General features: G+C 36.4%; 1 protein-coding gene across 3 annotated transcripts in view; it reads right to left on the bottom strand.

The window, feature by feature from the left end:
• Positions 1-35: 35 nt before the first annotated feature.
• CELSR1_1 (Cadherin EGF LAG seven-pass G-type receptor 1) overlaps positions 36-18222 on the bottom strand; it is a 55521-nt gene continuing 37334 nt past the window's right edge. For 2 of the 3 annotated variants that reach the window (XM_051210817.1, XM_051210820.1), the window contains exons 14-24: positions 16899-16983; positions 13231-13400; positions 11457-11500; positions 8284-8416; positions 7916-8016; positions 6235-6426; positions 4702-4842; positions 4104-4250; positions 3207-3366; positions 1574-1841; positions 36-710 (exon numbers count right to left, since the gene is read on the bottom strand). In XM_051210817.1, the coding sequence (XP_051070836.1) occupies positions 517-710; positions 1574-1841; positions 3207-3366; positions 4104-4250; positions 4702-4842; positions 6235-6426; positions 7916-8016; positions 8284-8416; positions 11457-11500; positions 13231-13400; positions 16899-16983 (1635 nt within the window). In that variant the 3' untranslated portion in view covers positions 36-516. Of the gene's footprint in view, positions 711-1573; positions 1873-3206; positions 3367-4103; positions 4843-6234; positions 6716-7915; positions 8017-8283; positions 8417-11456; positions 11501-13230; positions 13401-16898; positions 16984-18222 lie in introns of all 3 variants that reach the window. The other variant, XM_051210818.1, reaches the window with a different exon arrangement.

The raw sequence follows: 18222 nt of genomic DNA, 5'->3' as shown, positions 1-18222 counted from the left end.
TTTTATAAGAATGCAGTAACGATAGTGTGGCAAAGAAGGTATATGTAATTGCTAATCATAATAAATTATGCAAACGATAAATGTTTTAAGAAATCAAAATTAACCTATTTGTGCATGCATTATGTGGCAAATTAATAATTTCGAAAATTCAGTTTGGTGTGAAGTAGAGATTACGCAGATTAGCTCAATACATTGAGAAATAATATATACAAACAATACAACAGTAAGTGGAAAAATCAATTTCTAGTGCTTTAAAAATGAACTTCATCCTGTGCGCATGAACACGGAAATAGCAAACAAATGAAATATACCCACTTAAAATGCTGAGGTTTTAGAAAGAAAACATTAAAAAATTATGACGTACAAGTGAAGGTTTCGTTATTGGTTAAAAGTAAGATATGAACTAATAGAAACCGGTGATCTTCGCTTTCACGAATAAATCTGTTTTGAATAGAAACAATTTGATGGTTGTTAAAATGGACAACCGATTTGTTTTCACGTACATATTGTGAATACTTACATCCGAGTGACTAGACTGTTGAAAGAAGGTAAAACATGTGAACGATTATTTGGAAAACCAAGATTGACATCACCTTCATTCTTTATATTTTCGACTGTGTGATCTTCAGTGGAAGAAATGTCATTAAATAACTCCCCATTCAGTTGTCTCGAATCGCAAAGTACAACTGAATTACCAGTTTCAGGTGAGGCTTGTATAAAGATTAGAAAAAGTAAAACAGTATATAAAAGACACCTCAACGTGACAATATATATATATATATATATATATATATATATATATATATATAACATTAGGCGGTTAATGAAGTAGCAGAAACGAGACTTGAACGTGTGTAATTCGTAAATGGAGAGTGCTACCGGTGATAACCATGGATTAATAGCTGGACAATGAACTTATTCAGAAAAAAAACAGTGTTGTCCTTCGAAGGTTTTACACCTGCCATCTCAATTCAGTATTTTCAAAGGATAATGATCTGTTACTTTGAATGACAGGTTCAGTACAGAATATCTAAATGCATCCAAACGAAAAGCAAAGCGCGTTTTTACAGTAAACCACAATCAAACAGAACTAACATATAGTTGTAAGTTTATTGACAACTTTTGATAAAACAAACATAATTGCTACTTGGGTTTAACAGTCGAAGTTTATAGCCTTCTGAGATTTTTGTGTACAAAATATTAACACGACCAGATGATCCATCAGAAATCACTTTAAAGTATCGACATAATTGTATGGGCATACGAACGACACAAAATTAGAAGGGATTCTTATCTTCCAATTGAAGAATAATTGTTTAGTTTTTATTTACCGTTCAAATTTAAAACAAAAATTAAAATTTTCAAAGGATAAAATAAGCACATGGTACAAAAAGTTGATCAACAGTTTACCGGTGAGTCACTATGATACACATCGGGAGGAGAATACAGACGTAGTAAACATTGTACTACAAATAACGTATCGAGGAAAGTATGACTATTTTCCCTCAACAAAATTGTGCAGACAATGCAAATGTATGAACTAACGAAATTAGTGGAAGATATTGCTACTCACCAATACTTGAACTATATTCTTGTGTTTTCCTTCTAATTGTGTTATCATGTTGATAGGCACTTTTTCCGTTATCTGGGTTGCGTAAAGCGTGTGTGCTTAAGTAATTTGACGAAAAGTGATCCCGCTCCATATGATGGAGAGGAGATTTTTTAAACTTTGACTCTAATTCTCCCCTGCATAGATTTCTCAATGCCATTGTCCCAGAGCTGTACTCACTTGAACGTGCGATGTGTTTGTAAATAAAGGATCGTAGTAAATGACGATTTTCCTAAAAGTATGGATCCATACTAAATAATAAACTGTATTTAGAAAAGTAATTAAGAACGACGTTACATTTCAGAAACAATAAAGAACCACAAGCCAAGTATTAAAATTACATAGTAATTTTGTATTTGAATTAATAGTACCGCAGTATGTTACAGTTGGTTTCATATCAGGAGTATTCGCAAAAGTGATAAGACCACAGATCAAGACATTTGTATTGTACAACATTACGCTCATAAGATCAATATCTGAATATTAATCGACCGACTTCAACAAAACTAAAAATATAGATGGGACGCTGCGAGCTTTTCTTCCCTCGAAGAGAAGATTTTCCACTTTGTAGTTTACATCATGAATTTATATACGGCAGATATTCAGTGAAAACCAGAAAACTAGTGAGTTCTTTTGTTATTTTATAGGGACCCTATAGTCTAGGAAAATATTTCTAGAGCAACACAGAGATGATAGTAACGACAGTGGATGCGTAAGGTTCCAACAGTAAAAACGCTTAAAGATGAAGAATCGAACTATGTTGATGAAAAGTGATAACTTGTTGACAAACATAGTTCTTTGGTCCAGATGGTTAAACGTGAATGAATATTAGAAAAAAGGATGATTATCAGCGAAACCTATTATTATCGAGGAACGTGTATAAAGTAATTATCATGATAATTAATTCATATCATAATGTGAATAAAAATTGATGTTCATCCAACTGTTTCAAACACTAATAATGAGATTTAATTCTTTTTAAATGTAAGAGAGTCAGATATCACTTCATATGTGATAAGTGAAGACATTCGATATGTCGATTTCAACAATAGAAGTGTTGTTGGTGATGACTAGCATCTCCAGATATACTATTTACTAATGGTAATAATAAGTTTAGGAATCACAGCAAATTCGTTTATCTAAACAATTCATATCGGTAATCGGAAAGATCTTAAATGACACTTCGAGTAACTAATGATCTATGAAGCATTTTTTCATCTGCAATCTAAACTTGCAGTTATTTTGGAGGTCAGTCTACCCTAACAAATCTTGTTAATCTTTTAATTAGCAACATTTTGGAGACAGCTTTATAATGAAAGAAATAGCAGTGAAATACAACTATCTTCTATATGAAAAAACATTTCGATATCAGAATACGACTTGAGTATGTGAACAAAGACATGTTAGTTAAGTTGTACTTAACCATCTGTGAAAAATGTAAAAACTATTTCGATCGTTACAGATGTCGAGTTTTGATAACTTAAAACGTAAGTGAATTTCATGTAGAGTACGTTACAGTTAGCAATAAATAAATTTCTCAATCAGATATTCGAGTATGTTTATGCTGTGAAAATTAAATTAACGAAAATGGTGTTACCTCATCAAAAACGGCGACTAGAAGAAACATAAGTACAGCTGTTAGAGCCATTGCAACTGGTACAACAATTAGCATAGTGAAAGCGTCCAATAGCTGAATGTAAATTGCAATGTATGGAATTCCTAACGTTAGCATCAACTGCGTCAGCACTAAAAAGTGTCTACAATTATAGATAGAAAGAATCAAGGTATTAAGAAGTTTGCTATCGTTGTCATAGACAAAAATAACGTGAGATGCTGCACATACGTTTGTAACTCAGTGATATTGCAAAATGAAATAACAGAACCGTAGTGTAGAGTTACGAAATGGAAACATGATTACATTTCTTAATTAAACCGAAAGCATTGCCTTCTGAATAATCTCAAGTGTAAATGAACTACCTTGATTTAAACCTAGACTAGTCGAAACAAAATAGAAGCTAACGCAATTTCAAACCAGTTAAAACTACCATTAATTCACAGATCAGAATAACCTACAAAGAAATATCCTCGTTTGTTTTCTGATCAGTAAATCTAAAATGACAATTCGGTTGTTTATCCTCTGAAAAAGGGACTTACACTAAGCGTCAATTTTCTACTTAATATAATAATTACAAATATATCATCATTTTTATCATTGCCAATTTACTAAATACTCAATTAAAAATTATCAAGTCAAACCTTGGTAACGATAGAAAAATCAAATAGTTTGGTAATTCTTGAAACCAATCACTGATAAAAACTGATTAAGCAGTTTCATGGAAGACGATTCATACTACATTTTTCTCTTTATTGATGTTGACTTTTCAGATGAAAGGTTTTGCGTAAATACTAAGAAAGCGTATACAATCTTTCATGAGTAGTAAGTTGCTTTAGTTTAGAAACTGGAATCGAAAGTAGATGCATAAAGCATACGTACGTTGTTTTATTTAGTTTACTTTTGCGAGTAACAAGATAATTTCTGAGAAGAACGAGACCAACTACAAACAAAATAACGAAGTTAAAAGTAACAACCGTTGTTATTGGACCAACAAAAGACCAACGGAGAGTTTTGGGACCAATGCAGCTAAAAGGATAAAAGTAAACAAAAAAATTGTATTAACAAAAAGCAATGTTTGTAACACTTGAATACATGGGTCAGATAAAGGGCAGTCTAATCTATGTTCGCAAAATACGAGATAAATGATAACAGCAACTACTAGTCTCCAAAACGTCAAACAAAAAGAAATAGGTCTGTGTTGTTTGAGCGATGGCAGATGCGTCCGAGTCTTGTTGGGAACACGAAACTGGTAAGCATGTACAACTAGGCGGGTTTTAATAATGTTGGACTTTACAATTAGGCATGGTAAAATTTAACTGGACCAGCAGTAAGATTTAAACAAAGACTTTATTTGATGAACGCGCACTGATAATTATCTAGACTCACGTAAAAGGTTTATCGTAGAAAACCTAAAAGATATGAGAGCAATAAAACTACAGGAATATCCACAACCGAGGATACAAAGATGCTAACTTACAGACCACTGTTACTAACTTCTCCTGTGTAGCCAAACCATGTACCAATAATAATTGCAGGACTCAAATAACCTATCCAAACTAATGGCAAACAATTTTTCGGTTTAGAAACAAGGTCATGGTATCGAGAATGTGGTGCAATGCTAGATCAATTTAAAAAAGGCAAGAAAGACTTTTATGACTACAGCAGCAATGTACGAATAATCTAACTATTATTATAAAATAGAGAGTTGTACAACATGAATAAAATTGATGAAAATGTAGCAAATGCGGTTAACGGAGTAGATCCCTGCAGTTTCCAGGGCAAATTTTGATCTGAAGGATTCTTAGTGATGATGATATTATATACCGACCAACTATCCACTATTTTCTCCAACTTTCAGTATCGTAGAGCATTGCGCCATATGAGAACTGAACAAATGACAAGCAGAGCGGAGAGTACCATTTGGATTTAAATATACCTAATTATGAAGAATGAGTGATAATATGGTTTTTTGTCGGGGTTGACTAATCTGAGCTAGATTTTTAGTAGCGAATTTTCCTTTCCATTCTGATGACCATAATCGTAACTGGTTATTCATTCAGTTTCATTTTCTTTAATTGTACTTCTGTTCAAGTTGACAGTTCTGTATCATTGAACTTCGACCAGGCTTTACTACTAATTATCATCAATTCAGGCGATGTGATAAATCAATCCTAAAGTAACGTTTTACATTTGGAGGTTGAGGACCCCATCCTAAACATGCATGCATTATTGCTTAAGGTGGCCAGAAGACTGTGTTTTGTTAGAGTCTTCACCAAACATAACTATATCACCTGCGTAACTTTAGTCAACAAGTGAATCTCCTGGTAGAAGATCAATTGAAAAGTCAGACATTGGAAGTGTTATCTCTAAAAGCATGCATATGACAAAGTTAAGTAAAAATGGAGAAACATAACAACCCTGACAAGAGTCACTTGAAGTAACCGATTCTGATGACGGTTTGTCATAAGCTCTGACTCCACTAATATTGTTCTAGTAGAGAGCATGTACAAGATTAATGTCCTTATCTGGTACGCCTTTTATTGACAGACCGTCCCACAGAATCTCACGATCAACTGAGTCGAATACCGCCTTAAGACTACTGTTGGATGTCCAACTAGATAATATGATATGTACCACAATTGCGATTCCAGGACGAAGAGACGGCTGAAGAAAATGAAATCAATTCATTCTACTAATTATACAAATCAAAATTCAGAAGTTTAATGTATTTAAAACAAATTAGTCATTAGAAAAAGAATATTGAATTAAAAAACTCCCGATCGTATTATACTACATAAATATTGCAGACACCTTTATATATATGACAGTGTGTTAAAAACAAAGGCATTTTTAAATCTTTATTATCTTTATCCGTTATTATGAAACCACAAAAACGAATGCCAAGAACTTATACTGTGATTTAAGTGCATTTTGATATTTATCATGCATAAAATGAGAGATTTAACATACATGGAAATGTTGTATAAGAAGGGAGATAATTGTAACCTACATTAAAATTAATGTATTCAACCCAAATATAAATTTCCATGAAAAAGCAGCCAACGGAAAATAACAAACAGCAACAGCGATGATAGTGCACAAAATTGGTTGTCTGTCAGTTGTATGTGGAATCGCCAAAGAGACAATTGCGCTAACCATTAAGCAAAACGCTATGTTGAATTGATCCAACCGAAAAACTCCACTGAAAAGAAGTAAATTTTAACACTCTCACTCTTCCAAGTGACGGTAGCACGAACATAGACTAAAATAAAATTTACTCAATGTTCGCCTACAGTTGCGGGCAGCTAATGCAAAAATGCAAAGGCATCGTAGATAAGTAACAGTAGTAACTAGGAACAGAAAGGGATCCCATCTGACTAATCTCGATTGCTGATCGTACCACTTTATTAGCAGAAACCAAAATTCTTTCTTGATAACCGTAGAGTAATCAGTTTGATCAATACCAGCCTGTATAACCGTGCGACGACTATCTGTCGTTTGAAAAAAACAAATCAAGGGATACCAAACTGGCATCAATGCAAAATGTTACTTCAGGGTTAGTTTGTATCAACGCCTGAACTGATGATAGTGAGTAAAGTAGTTGAGCGCGTCGATTACTTCACTTATTATGAAAGTTGAACCAAACCTGGTGGGTTGGTGTCTGAAAAAATCTCGACACATTTCAGACAGTTCGGTTAGCTTTTGCTAACTTGCATCACTTGTGACGCTAGCGAGATGTCTGTCCACCGACCTAAGGAACACTATACTCCTCAGTAGTTCGTTCTGTTCTACTTTATGTATATGAAACGTAGCCTTTGAAAATATAGAGGGAAATTCTCACGTCAATACTCATTGAACATAGATATCTTTGGAACATTGTACGCGTATGTTGGGATCATCTAGTGAGCAAAGCTGGGTTTAGACGCAGAGTACTGGATAGAGATGGCAAATTGGTTGATGCGGTTAAATATTTCACAGACTTATAGGTTTTAGGGAGGTTCCAAAAATCTATTGAACTACACTGGCTTTTGAGGTTCAAGAAAACCTAGTCTTACAAAAATATAATACGGGGTGATTTTACTGTAAGAGGATAGTAGGCAGGAGGAAGGTATGTTCATTGTGAGAAGTTACAAAGTGATATGGAAACCCAGTTAGAAGTACCATTGTGAAAAGGTCAATCGATGGCAATCAGAAGTGACTTAATTATATTGTCCATTTGCATCTTTTGGTGCGTTCTTTCATTCGAACTGCCTTTCATCTGCTCTTCAAGTGTTCTGTTAACGCTGCACTTTCGATGTTCTGGAATTCTTCATTTCATTAGACAATTGCTGCATATTGGATGCCATATATCGCCATATACTACTTATAAACACTTTTGTGAGTAACGTCCACTACACTATCACTATAATGCTATCCAGTAATCGTTTACCTTAACAAACTTTTCAATACGTCAAATATCATCTTGTAATAGATTATGAGTAAGATGATTCGAGACGTCATATCATTTGATTGAATTAAAGTGTGAACAAAATTCTTGGTACTTTTTGGCTATCGGGGTTACGATGAAATTCGTTAAAATAATATTAATTTTTTACCGAGGCACTGTAGTCACCAAAAATATTCAGACTATTTTTGAAACGTAAACAAAAAATACTGAGAAAAATCGCATGCACAACAGAATACTAACTTACATGAAACGGGTGAATATTAAAAACAGGAATAAAGCGACAATAGTTACGAAAGTAAAAATATAATTAACAATACTTATGGAGTACACATGTGTCAATGGAATCTGAAAAATACAAAAAAAAGTATTAATTGGAGCGATTATTCGAAATAAAAATATTTCAAGATATTAAAAGACATTTAGTTTGATAATAGAAAACCTGAACTGGAGTTAAACGGTTTCCCCTAAATTAAAAATTACTGCGATATTGCGCACTTTTCATAAACCAGTTAGAAATGTAAACGGATAATTATGAATCAAGCTACTGAAAACCAAAAACTAATCCCCAGTAATCATCTGGAACTGTTAATTCATTGTATACACATAACTTACATGTGACGATCCTAACCAGTAAACCAAAGCGATCGCGAATGTTCCACCCTGAGCTGGAAGACATTGGCATTCAAAATCAGAACCGACAACAATTGTTTTGCAATTTCCATCATTCCACAGTCCTTTAAACTCGCTAGTTGAAAGAAGAGTAGAGTAATAACTAGGTGTGAGATAGAAAACAATTATTATTATTCATTAACCTGTAGTATAATTAACAGAACTGACTCACATACTAGATCCGTTACGATGACGTCACAACGATGAACAGAAAAAAACCACAAACATCAAAAATAAGTGTATGAGGCCACAAAAGCAGGACATGAAATAGTAGCAGTAACAAACTGCAATAAGTTAGTAGTTTATTGGCAAAAGTGAAAGATAACGGTAGGCAGTCTAGCAAAAATATCCTAATTAAATGCATGGCCATATGATTACAACAAAGTAATCAGTTGGAAAATAAGAATAACGAATACTACTATTTTAAAAAGACAATAGTTACACGGATTTTGGGTAGTGTATGCTTATACATTTAATCATACATTATAACATATTACTATAAAAAATGGTTCAAATAATCAAGTCGCCTATTTTTCTGTATTTGAAATTAACATTAATAGCATACGGCAAATTATTAAAATTTTAAGTCATCACATTGAAGTATTAATGCAAAAAAAGAACGTCGCTAACGGTTTTAAACAACGGTTTGAGTGGCAGAAGTCAAACAAAGTCAGCCAGTCAGCTACAACGTAGAATCAGACACATATATGCATCGGTTCAAGTTGCCACACCTCATTAGCACAACGAGATGAACACCGAATTCACAGAAATGGTTAATTCAATGGTGGTGATATATAAAATAAAGATTGCATATAAGGATATAATACATGAAGAAAGAATTAGGTAGTATAAAGAAAGATATAAAGCAATCGTAATCTCATAGTTTAAGGGAAGACAGAGAGTGTACACTTCTACGTCATTGTGATCGATTCTGAGTCATGTCACCCAGAGTCTCCAATCATTCGTTACGATAGTCACACGAACTTCAACCAAGTAGTCTGCATCTACCAGTATGGTTAAGACTAGAAGCTAGTAACTTAAAGTACTGATGCCACGTTTTGGTTTGGCCGCCCCTAATTTTCTTCCAACTATCCCCAACACTAGTCAGTATTGCGCGCCGTGATTATCGGTGACCCAACCATCGCAGTTGGTGAAGATTTACCATCATTCCCTAATACCCTGAGTCTAACCTCACTGTTACTTACCCGATGATCCCATAACCGTAAAGATGTGAGAAATATTTATAAGGCATCTGTGGTCAAATACTAGTAGTTTACGAGTATCTTCTACTCTTAATGGCCACGTTTCGCAGCCGTAAAATAGAACAGAACGAACTGACGCGCAGTATACTCGTCCCCTAATTGATAGACGGATATCTCACCTTCGCCAAACTACATACATGAACGCAACCCAAACATTCTGGCATTGTTGCTCAGTGCTACCAAAAGACTCTGCATTTTATCAGCATCGTCACCAAACAGAACTATATCATCTGCGTATTCTAAGTCGATAAGTGGACCTCCTGATAGGAGATCAGTGCCCGAAAATCCAGTCGACGAGAATGTTATTTCCATCAGTATGTCTATGATGAAGTTGAACAAAAATGGAAACAGTGGACAGCCTTGAAGGACACCACTTGGGGTTGCAAAAGCAGATGACACTTCGCCATAAGCTCTCACTCGATTAGTAGTGTTCGAGTAAAGAGCCTTCACAAGGTTTATGTACTTATGGGGCACGCCTTTCAATGACAGACACTGCCACAGAATCTCGCGGTCTACGGAGTCAGATGATGCTTTTAGGTCAAGAAAGAACACTATTGTCGGACGCCGATAAGCATGTCTGTGTTCTAGAACCTGACGAATGGTGAATCTGTGGTCGATGCAGCCACGACCAGGTCTGAAGTCAGCCTGATTTTCTCATGTTTGCAGTTCACGAGTCTTAGTTAGGCGTCCGATAATTATTGAGGCTAGTATTTGAGATGCTATATTAGTCAAACCAATCCCTCTATTGTTATCAGAGGATGATTTTGACTCTTTCTTATATATTGGGACGATAAGTGATTGTGACTAGTCAGATGAGATAACGTCTAACTCCCAGGTTTTAGCTAAAATATTAGTCAACCTAATAGCTAAAATCGGACCACCATCCTTAAAGACCTCTGGAGCCAATCCATCTGGACCAGCTGCTGTTCCTTGTTTCAGATTAACTATAGCTTTTTGAACTTCAGCGAGAGTTGGGGGACCTACTTCAATGTTCCATTCACACTGTCTGGGAACGGAGGGTAGTTGTAGAGTAGCTGAAGGCCAGCTGAACTGTTCTCTAAAATGTTCTGTCCACCGTTCTAAACATCTGGACTGGGAGCAGATGAGAGTATCGTCTTTTTCCGATATAATCTCACTTACACTTGACTTACTAGTTCCAGTTTCTTCTATTAGTCTGTAGAGCTGTCTTGTGTTCCCTATAGCCGCCGCCTTTTCCATCTCTTTTGCTTTCGTTGCCCACCACTGCTCACGGTCGTTCCTCAGACTTTTGGTTAACCTAGATCTGATTTGTTTTCGATCTTCATCGTGTTCAGAGCCTGATGGGATGGGTTCACGAGAATCCACTAGTGTATTAGACCTTGAAGAAATCCATTGGCTCTTCGTGACCCTGTGGTTTATATCATTAATAGACGTCACTTCTGTTTCCACAGCTGTTTGCATATCCTTCCAAGCAACATCTGGGTCAGCCTCGTTTTCAGAACTACCTAAGTGTGACCTCAGTTGTTCGTGGAACCTACCCAAGGGACCGCTGCTTGAGGTCGGTCACACACGACCTGTTTACGAGTAGTAGTAGTTTTTAATTCAAACAAAAAGCAGAGATTATTCAAAAAAGATAATTACTCAGGATGGAAATGGATAGACAAATAAATCAAAAGTATGGAATAAGTGGATTATGATCGTAGTTAAGATAAAGAACACAAAAATAAAAAGGTGTAACGTTTCTAAATCATTTTAATGAATCATTCGTGTAGCGATAAAAATAAACTGAGATGATTAGGGGTTGAAGAATCTAGAATAAATGAAACACTACAAAACAACAAAACATGATATAATCAGTAGCAAGACTAGACTTACGGATTCTGTTTTAGTTGTTCACATGATACAGTGATATTCGGTTTCTAAAAGAAAAATTAATAAGGATTCTAATCAATAAAGGTGAAAACTGTAAAATAAAGTACTTGAAAAAATGAAGGAATCCAAAATGATGCAAGAAATCGTTAAACACTGAATTCATCTACTGTGAATTGTAAGTACCGAAGAATTATATTGCCATGATGATTAAACAAAATCAGATTTTGACAGATAAGCGCCCCAAAATGCCCAGGTATGGTCGAGGGTGGGGTGCGTCAGCTCTCACTCTCGAAATGTTACCATATGGCCAAGCGTATACAGACACTGACAATGAAGACCTACTCATCGCATTCCCACGACAGGGGTGTTGTTTATGCCAGGTTTGAAGTGATTTCGAGTTCACTTAGTCTGCCAATGGAACAAAGACGTGTGACCAAAAACCAATAAACTAGCTATTCTGCTGCGTCCCAGCCCCGCTAACTAGAGAGAAAAGTCGAAGTCCGAACGCGGAACTATATTCCGCAAAAAGCCAGAAGCACGAGCGATAACAACAGACACAAATCAAACATACATATACAGCATAAAACTGTCCTTGGGAAACGTTACAAAATAGCATTTTAAAATACACGACGGACCAATAAGCGTTAAAGATTCTCCCAAGTAGGAAATACGACATAAAAATATAAAGAGCTCTTTTGGCGCGAAAATAAGAAAAATTTAAAATTTAAAAATAAAATTACAAAATTAAAGCATTTACTAAGTGAGTTCTAGGGATCTAACATCCCCAACAGTTTACGAAATTGAGAGGGTGAAAAGCAAATGTCCGGTGCTTTAACTGGGCTGGTAGAAAAGGAGGGTCTGCCTAGGTGAGTTGGAAAACCCTAATTCCAAACCCATGGCGCACATGGGCTCCAAAATCCTGAGGGAATAAATGGCGTATGATCCTATTGTTGGTTACCGGCTACCATGGAACTGCATCTCCTGACGTTGCTTCATTGCAATGTGGACTAGACCATCAAGTGAAAGGTTTCGGGGGTAGTACCCTGAGGAAATCACCTGCTTCGGTTTGGGCACCTGTGTAGTATCACAGCCCTCGCACAAACGAATGATAACTTCTACTGACCTCTTTGTTAATCTGTGGAGCATATTACGTTTATATCTGACAGAAGAAATTATATAGACATGCCATGATAGTTGTACAATTCAAATTCAGAATTCCTTTTCATCCTAAAGAGCACTCATTACAAAACCGACAAACTCATATGTGATTCAACACAGTCAAACAGAATAACTATCCTAATCCATAGAAAATGAGTCTATTTAATGACCACAAAGAAATGTTGATAGTGTTACGAATAATGAAAGCAGTCATCTTATGGTGCAATGCTAATATTTGATAATATTTTCTGCATGAAAAGAAATTGTGAGAGTTTTGAAAAATGAAATTCAAAAGAACCTATTTTGTAGGTTACTCAATGAGTTGCATAAACTACAAATTTCTTATCACTATGCAGTAGACAACGACACTATTAAACCGCTAAGTTAAACGACAACCCTTTTTTAGAACCAATCACAAATATTGGACAAAAAAATTGTTTTGAAAATGCTATCTCTCAAGAAAAACATTAAAGTCCTAGTACCAATTAAAACTTTAAACGCAGGCTACTATTCAGCTAAGTGTAAGCAATCCATAATCTACAAAAGCCAATAAATAATAAATATAAAAATTGGATTAAAAAAATAGATAATAAATGCTAGGACGATTATACATTATCACCTGAGATAAATCCACAGATAGAGTGAATGATAGACCGTTGTTGGTGTCGACCAATACAACATCTGAGTCTAAGGAAGGTGTTGTCACTTTTTTGATATTGTCTAGTTGTGTCAGAAGAACTCCTGGAAAGTTGGCAGCTGGGATTACGGCGATGAATGTATCATGCATTTCTGTAAATAAAACACCACCAGAAAAACAATGATAAATGAACAGTGTTTGGAATTCCATGTTAATGAAAGAGATGGAATGTCACTATTATATAGAAGATTGACCAAACTCCGCCTGGAGTCCCTCCGGTGGCTACTGCCGGTCCCAAGCCTGGATAAAGGAGGAGGGTTGGGCATGGGGTTAGCGTCCCCATCCCGTAGAAAACTAACTCGCTAAAAAACGCTAACCAGAAAAAATTATTCAAACCTTTTAAACTCTGCCCCGGGAGTCAGAAGGTCTTCATTTAGAAGAATTATGACGCCTCATGACGAAAGCCAAGTTCCTTCGGAAGTTACGAGGCCGATGCCCCTTCTGACAACCAGAGCGACCATTTATTTGGGTACATGGAATGTTCCTACAATGTGGGACACCGGGAGAGCCTTCCAAACTGCTGCAGAAATGAGAAGATACAACCTAGAGGTACTTGGGATCAGTGAAACACATTGGACACAAGTTGGACAACAACGACTAACTACAGGAGAGCTCCTGTTATACAGCCATGAAGAAGAAAATGCACCACATACACAAGGAGTTGCGTTGATGCTGTTCAAACAAGCACAAAATGCGCTTATAGGATGGGAATCTCATGGACCAAGGATCATCAAAGCCTCGTTTAAAACAAAGAAAGAGGGCATTTCAATGAACATCATCCAATGCTATGCGCCTACCAACGACTACAATGAAGACTCTAAAGATCAATTCTACAATAGGCTGCAGTCAATCGTCGAGAAGTGCCCAACAAAGGACCTGACCATTCTGATGGGAGATTTCAACGCCAAGGTTGGAACGGACAACACTGGATATGAAGACATCATGGGTCGAAATGTTCCAGGAGAAAGGAACGAAAATGGTGAGAGATTCGCAAACCTATGTGCCCTCAATAAGCTGGCCATAGGCGGCACCATATTCCCACATAAACGCATACACAAAACCACATGGACTTCACCGGATCACTCTACACAAAACCAAATCTACCATATTTGCATCAATAAAACGTTCAGGAGGACTATAGAGGACGTGAGAACCAAGAGAGGAGCTGATATAGCATCAGATCATCACTTGGTGGTCGCCAAGATGAAATTGAAACTCAAGAAGCACTGGACAACGGGGCGGACAATATCACAAAAGTTCAATACGGCCTTTCTTCAGGATACTAACAAACTCAACAAATTCAAGATAGTCCTCAGCAACAAGTTCCAGGCCTTTTATGATCTACTCAACGGAGAAGGAACTACTGTGGAGAGCAACTGGAAGGGGATCAAAGAGGCAATCACTTCAACATGTCATGAGGTCCTGGGTCACAAGTGTGATAACTACAGGGGCATCACTCTTCTCTCAGTACCGGTAAAAGTCTTCAACAGGGTATTGTTAAACAGGATGAAGGACTCTGTAGACGCCCAACTTCGTGACCAACAGGCAGGATTCCGTAAGGATAGATCGTGTACAGACCAAATCGCAACTCTACGGATCATTGTGGAACAATCAACTGAATGGAATTCATCATTCTACATCAACTTCATTGACTACGAAAAAGCATTTGATAGCGTGGACAGAACAACACTACGGAAACTTCTTCGACACTACGGCGTGCCTCAGAAGATAGTCAATATCATACAGAACTCATATGATGGATTACACTGCAAAATCGTGCATGCAGGACAGTTGACAAAGTCGTTCGAAATGAAGACCAGTGTCAGGCAAGGTTGCTTACTCTCACCCTTTCTCTTTCTCCCAGCGATCGACTGGATTTTGAAAACGTCAACATTCGGGGGAAGCTTGTGATACAATGGACATCTAGGATGCAGCTGGACGATCTAGACTTCACAGATGACCTGGCTGCTCTATCGCACACGCAACAACAAATGCAAGAAAAGACGAACAGTGTGGCAGCAGCCTCAGCAGCAGTAGGTCTCAATATACACAAAGAGAAAAGCAAGATACTCCGATACAACACAGCATGCAACAATCCAGTCACACTTGACGGAGAAGATTTGGAAGATGTAAAAATCTTTACATATTTGGGTAGCATCATTGATGAACATGGTGGATCTGGTGCAGATGTGAAAGTGCAGATCGGTAAAGCAAGAGCAGCATATTTACATCTGAAAAACATCTGGAACTCAAAGCAACTGTCAACCAACACCAAGGTCAGGATTTTCAATACAAATGTCAAGACAGATATACTGTATGGGGCAGAAACCTGGAGAACTACGAAAGCCATCATCCAGAAGATGCAGGTGTTTGTTAATAATTGTCTACGCAAAATACTTCAGATCCATTGGCCGGACACTATTAGCAACAACGTACTGTGGGAGAGAAGAAGCCAGATCCCAGCGGAGGACGAAATCAGGAAGAAGCGTTGGAAGTGGATAGGACAAACATTGAGGAAAGCACCCAACTGCGTCACAAGACAAGCCCTCACACGGAATCCTCATGTACGGAGGAGAAGAGGGAGACCAAAGAACACATTACGCCGAGAAATGGAGACAGAAATGAGAAAAATGAACAAAAATTGGATAGAACTCGAAAGGGAGGTCGAGGACAGAATGGGTTGGAGAATGCTGGTCGGCGGCCTATGTCCCTTTGGGATTAACAGGTGTAAGTAAGTAATGTATCATGTATATCATGAATGATTAAAAAACATGGGAAAAAGTACTCTACATAACCAGTAAAACTTCCACACTCTTGGCCCTAATTTTCAGGTAAAACAATGAAATAAATGACCATATTGGGAAATATTGATTCAGAAAAAATAGTGAACACTTTTTAGATCAGTAAATTAGACTCGTGAGGGCAAATCATTCGTTGACCGACTTAAAATGTCGACATAAAACCTTATATTAACTTGAAACTACCCGAAAAAAATAAACATTGGCTGGACTGGGCATCTCGGTGGATAACGCATTCACGTTTAAAGCAACAGGTACCGAATTTGAGTCTCAATGTGAACATCGAGACCGAGATTCAGGTACCTCCAGATGGTAAGTTTCACACGGGAAAGAAACGGGGGTGCTGTATTCTACTACTACCCACAATCTATTTATTCTATAAAACTTAGGACAAATGGCTTTACGGGCGAAATTCTCAAGGCATAAATATGTCAATGAATAATCGTGAATATCAACAATAATCTAAACAGTTTCAATTAGTAACTTATAAATCCTGAGTACTTATAATAAGTACTATATTAGTCCATTGGAATAAAAAGTTTTAATTTTATTAGTAGAATATATCAAGGTACATGCAATGCATTAAATTGTGTAGCAAGCAAGAATTTCTGGTTTATAAAACAGAAAAATATAGACCGTACGCTAAGTGGTTGAAGGTTATGATCTTAAAGAACAACAAGATTCAACTGTTACGTAGAAAAGAACGGCATGAAAGTAAGTTATTCTTAACTCGTAAATATAGTCACAAAAAGTTAGAATGGTTAAAGTGATTTCTATGATCTATGATCTAACCTGATTGCTTTGGTTTAATGGAAAACTTGATCACCTTCCCTTGCGAACTATTCATTGTTATATTGCCTGTATCTGAAGATAAATGCTTAAAAAATAATACACAAATAACATAAATTAAGACTGCGAACTCTCAGGATAAAAAAAGCACGAAATCCAACATTCACACCATCAAAACAGAAATACTGATTCAAGTGTAAATAAAATGATCGTAAGTTCTAACACAGCCTTAGTAATATACTGTAAAGTTGAATGCGTATCAACGAAAAATAAACAACATATAAACAAATAACAAGTGAACCCAACTGACGAGACACTTGGGTAGGTTTTATAAATAAAGGAAATACTTCATTCACCTAACAGAATTATGCAGTGACTTAAATCTATGAATAAAATTGGACTAAAATCAGATGAGAGCAAAGTTTCAGGGAAAATAAGAAAATCGATTATCTAAAATTGCTTTATTCCTTGTAAATGTATAAGATTACTAATAACATCAAACTGTAACTTCAGCATACTGAAATTAGTTCAACTTAATGCTAACTAATCGACTGGCAGTCAGAAATGTTTTATAACTGCAGATCAACCTACAGTACATAATAAAGCTAAATTTTGCAGCAAGACAAAACTTTATCAACAAGCTTGTGAAGATTATTTAATTTAAACAGTTTTTAATACACCGTAACATCAGAACTGATGATAATTGAACATTTGTTTCGTTCTACCATGACACTTTTCAGTGAAACCCAATTAGAACACTAGCGTGGATCTAATACATGACTCTCGCATTTCACCGCAAGTACGAGACAAAGAAAAAAGTGAGTCACGATCAAATGCAGAACATCGCCTGTGGTATCGCTCCCGCTACATGACCTGAAATTTCTACACTTGATCTCTGACGGGGTTCTGTTTAGGTTATGATGAGGAGTCGCATATAAAGACTGGACAGCTACCCAGGGCTGTCTGATTTATATTGGTTCTTTCGTCAGTTTTAGCTTGAGATGAATATTAATTGCAAAAAATTGATTAATCAAGATTTAAAGTATGTATTGAAGATATTCTACTCAATTTTTAATGAAGATTTTATTTACGTTCGTTAACGTCAAAAGCGTATTCAAAGTTAGACGCCTAGCCTGTTCAGTCAAAAGTGCTCAAATGTATAGATTTCGGATTGTCACACAACGGTTTCCCATCAATTTTGTATTCAGTGGCGACTAAAGCGTGTATTCTCTTACAAATTAATTGAAACTTGATCTAAGATACAGGACATTTAGCTGAATATCATTTGATGCTTTCCACCTAAAGCAACAAGACTCGCTGTCTATAA

Source organism: Schistosoma haematobium, chromosome ZW (genome assembly GCF_000699445.3).
Source record: "Schistosoma haematobium chromosome ZW, whole genome shotgun sequence".
Classification (NCBI taxonomy): Eukaryota; Metazoa; Platyhelminthes; class Trematoda; order Strigeidida; family Schistosomatidae; genus Schistosoma; species Schistosoma haematobium.
The sequence above is the reverse complement of the archived record's forward strand: the minus strand, read 5'-3'. Positions and strand labels throughout refer to the sequence as shown.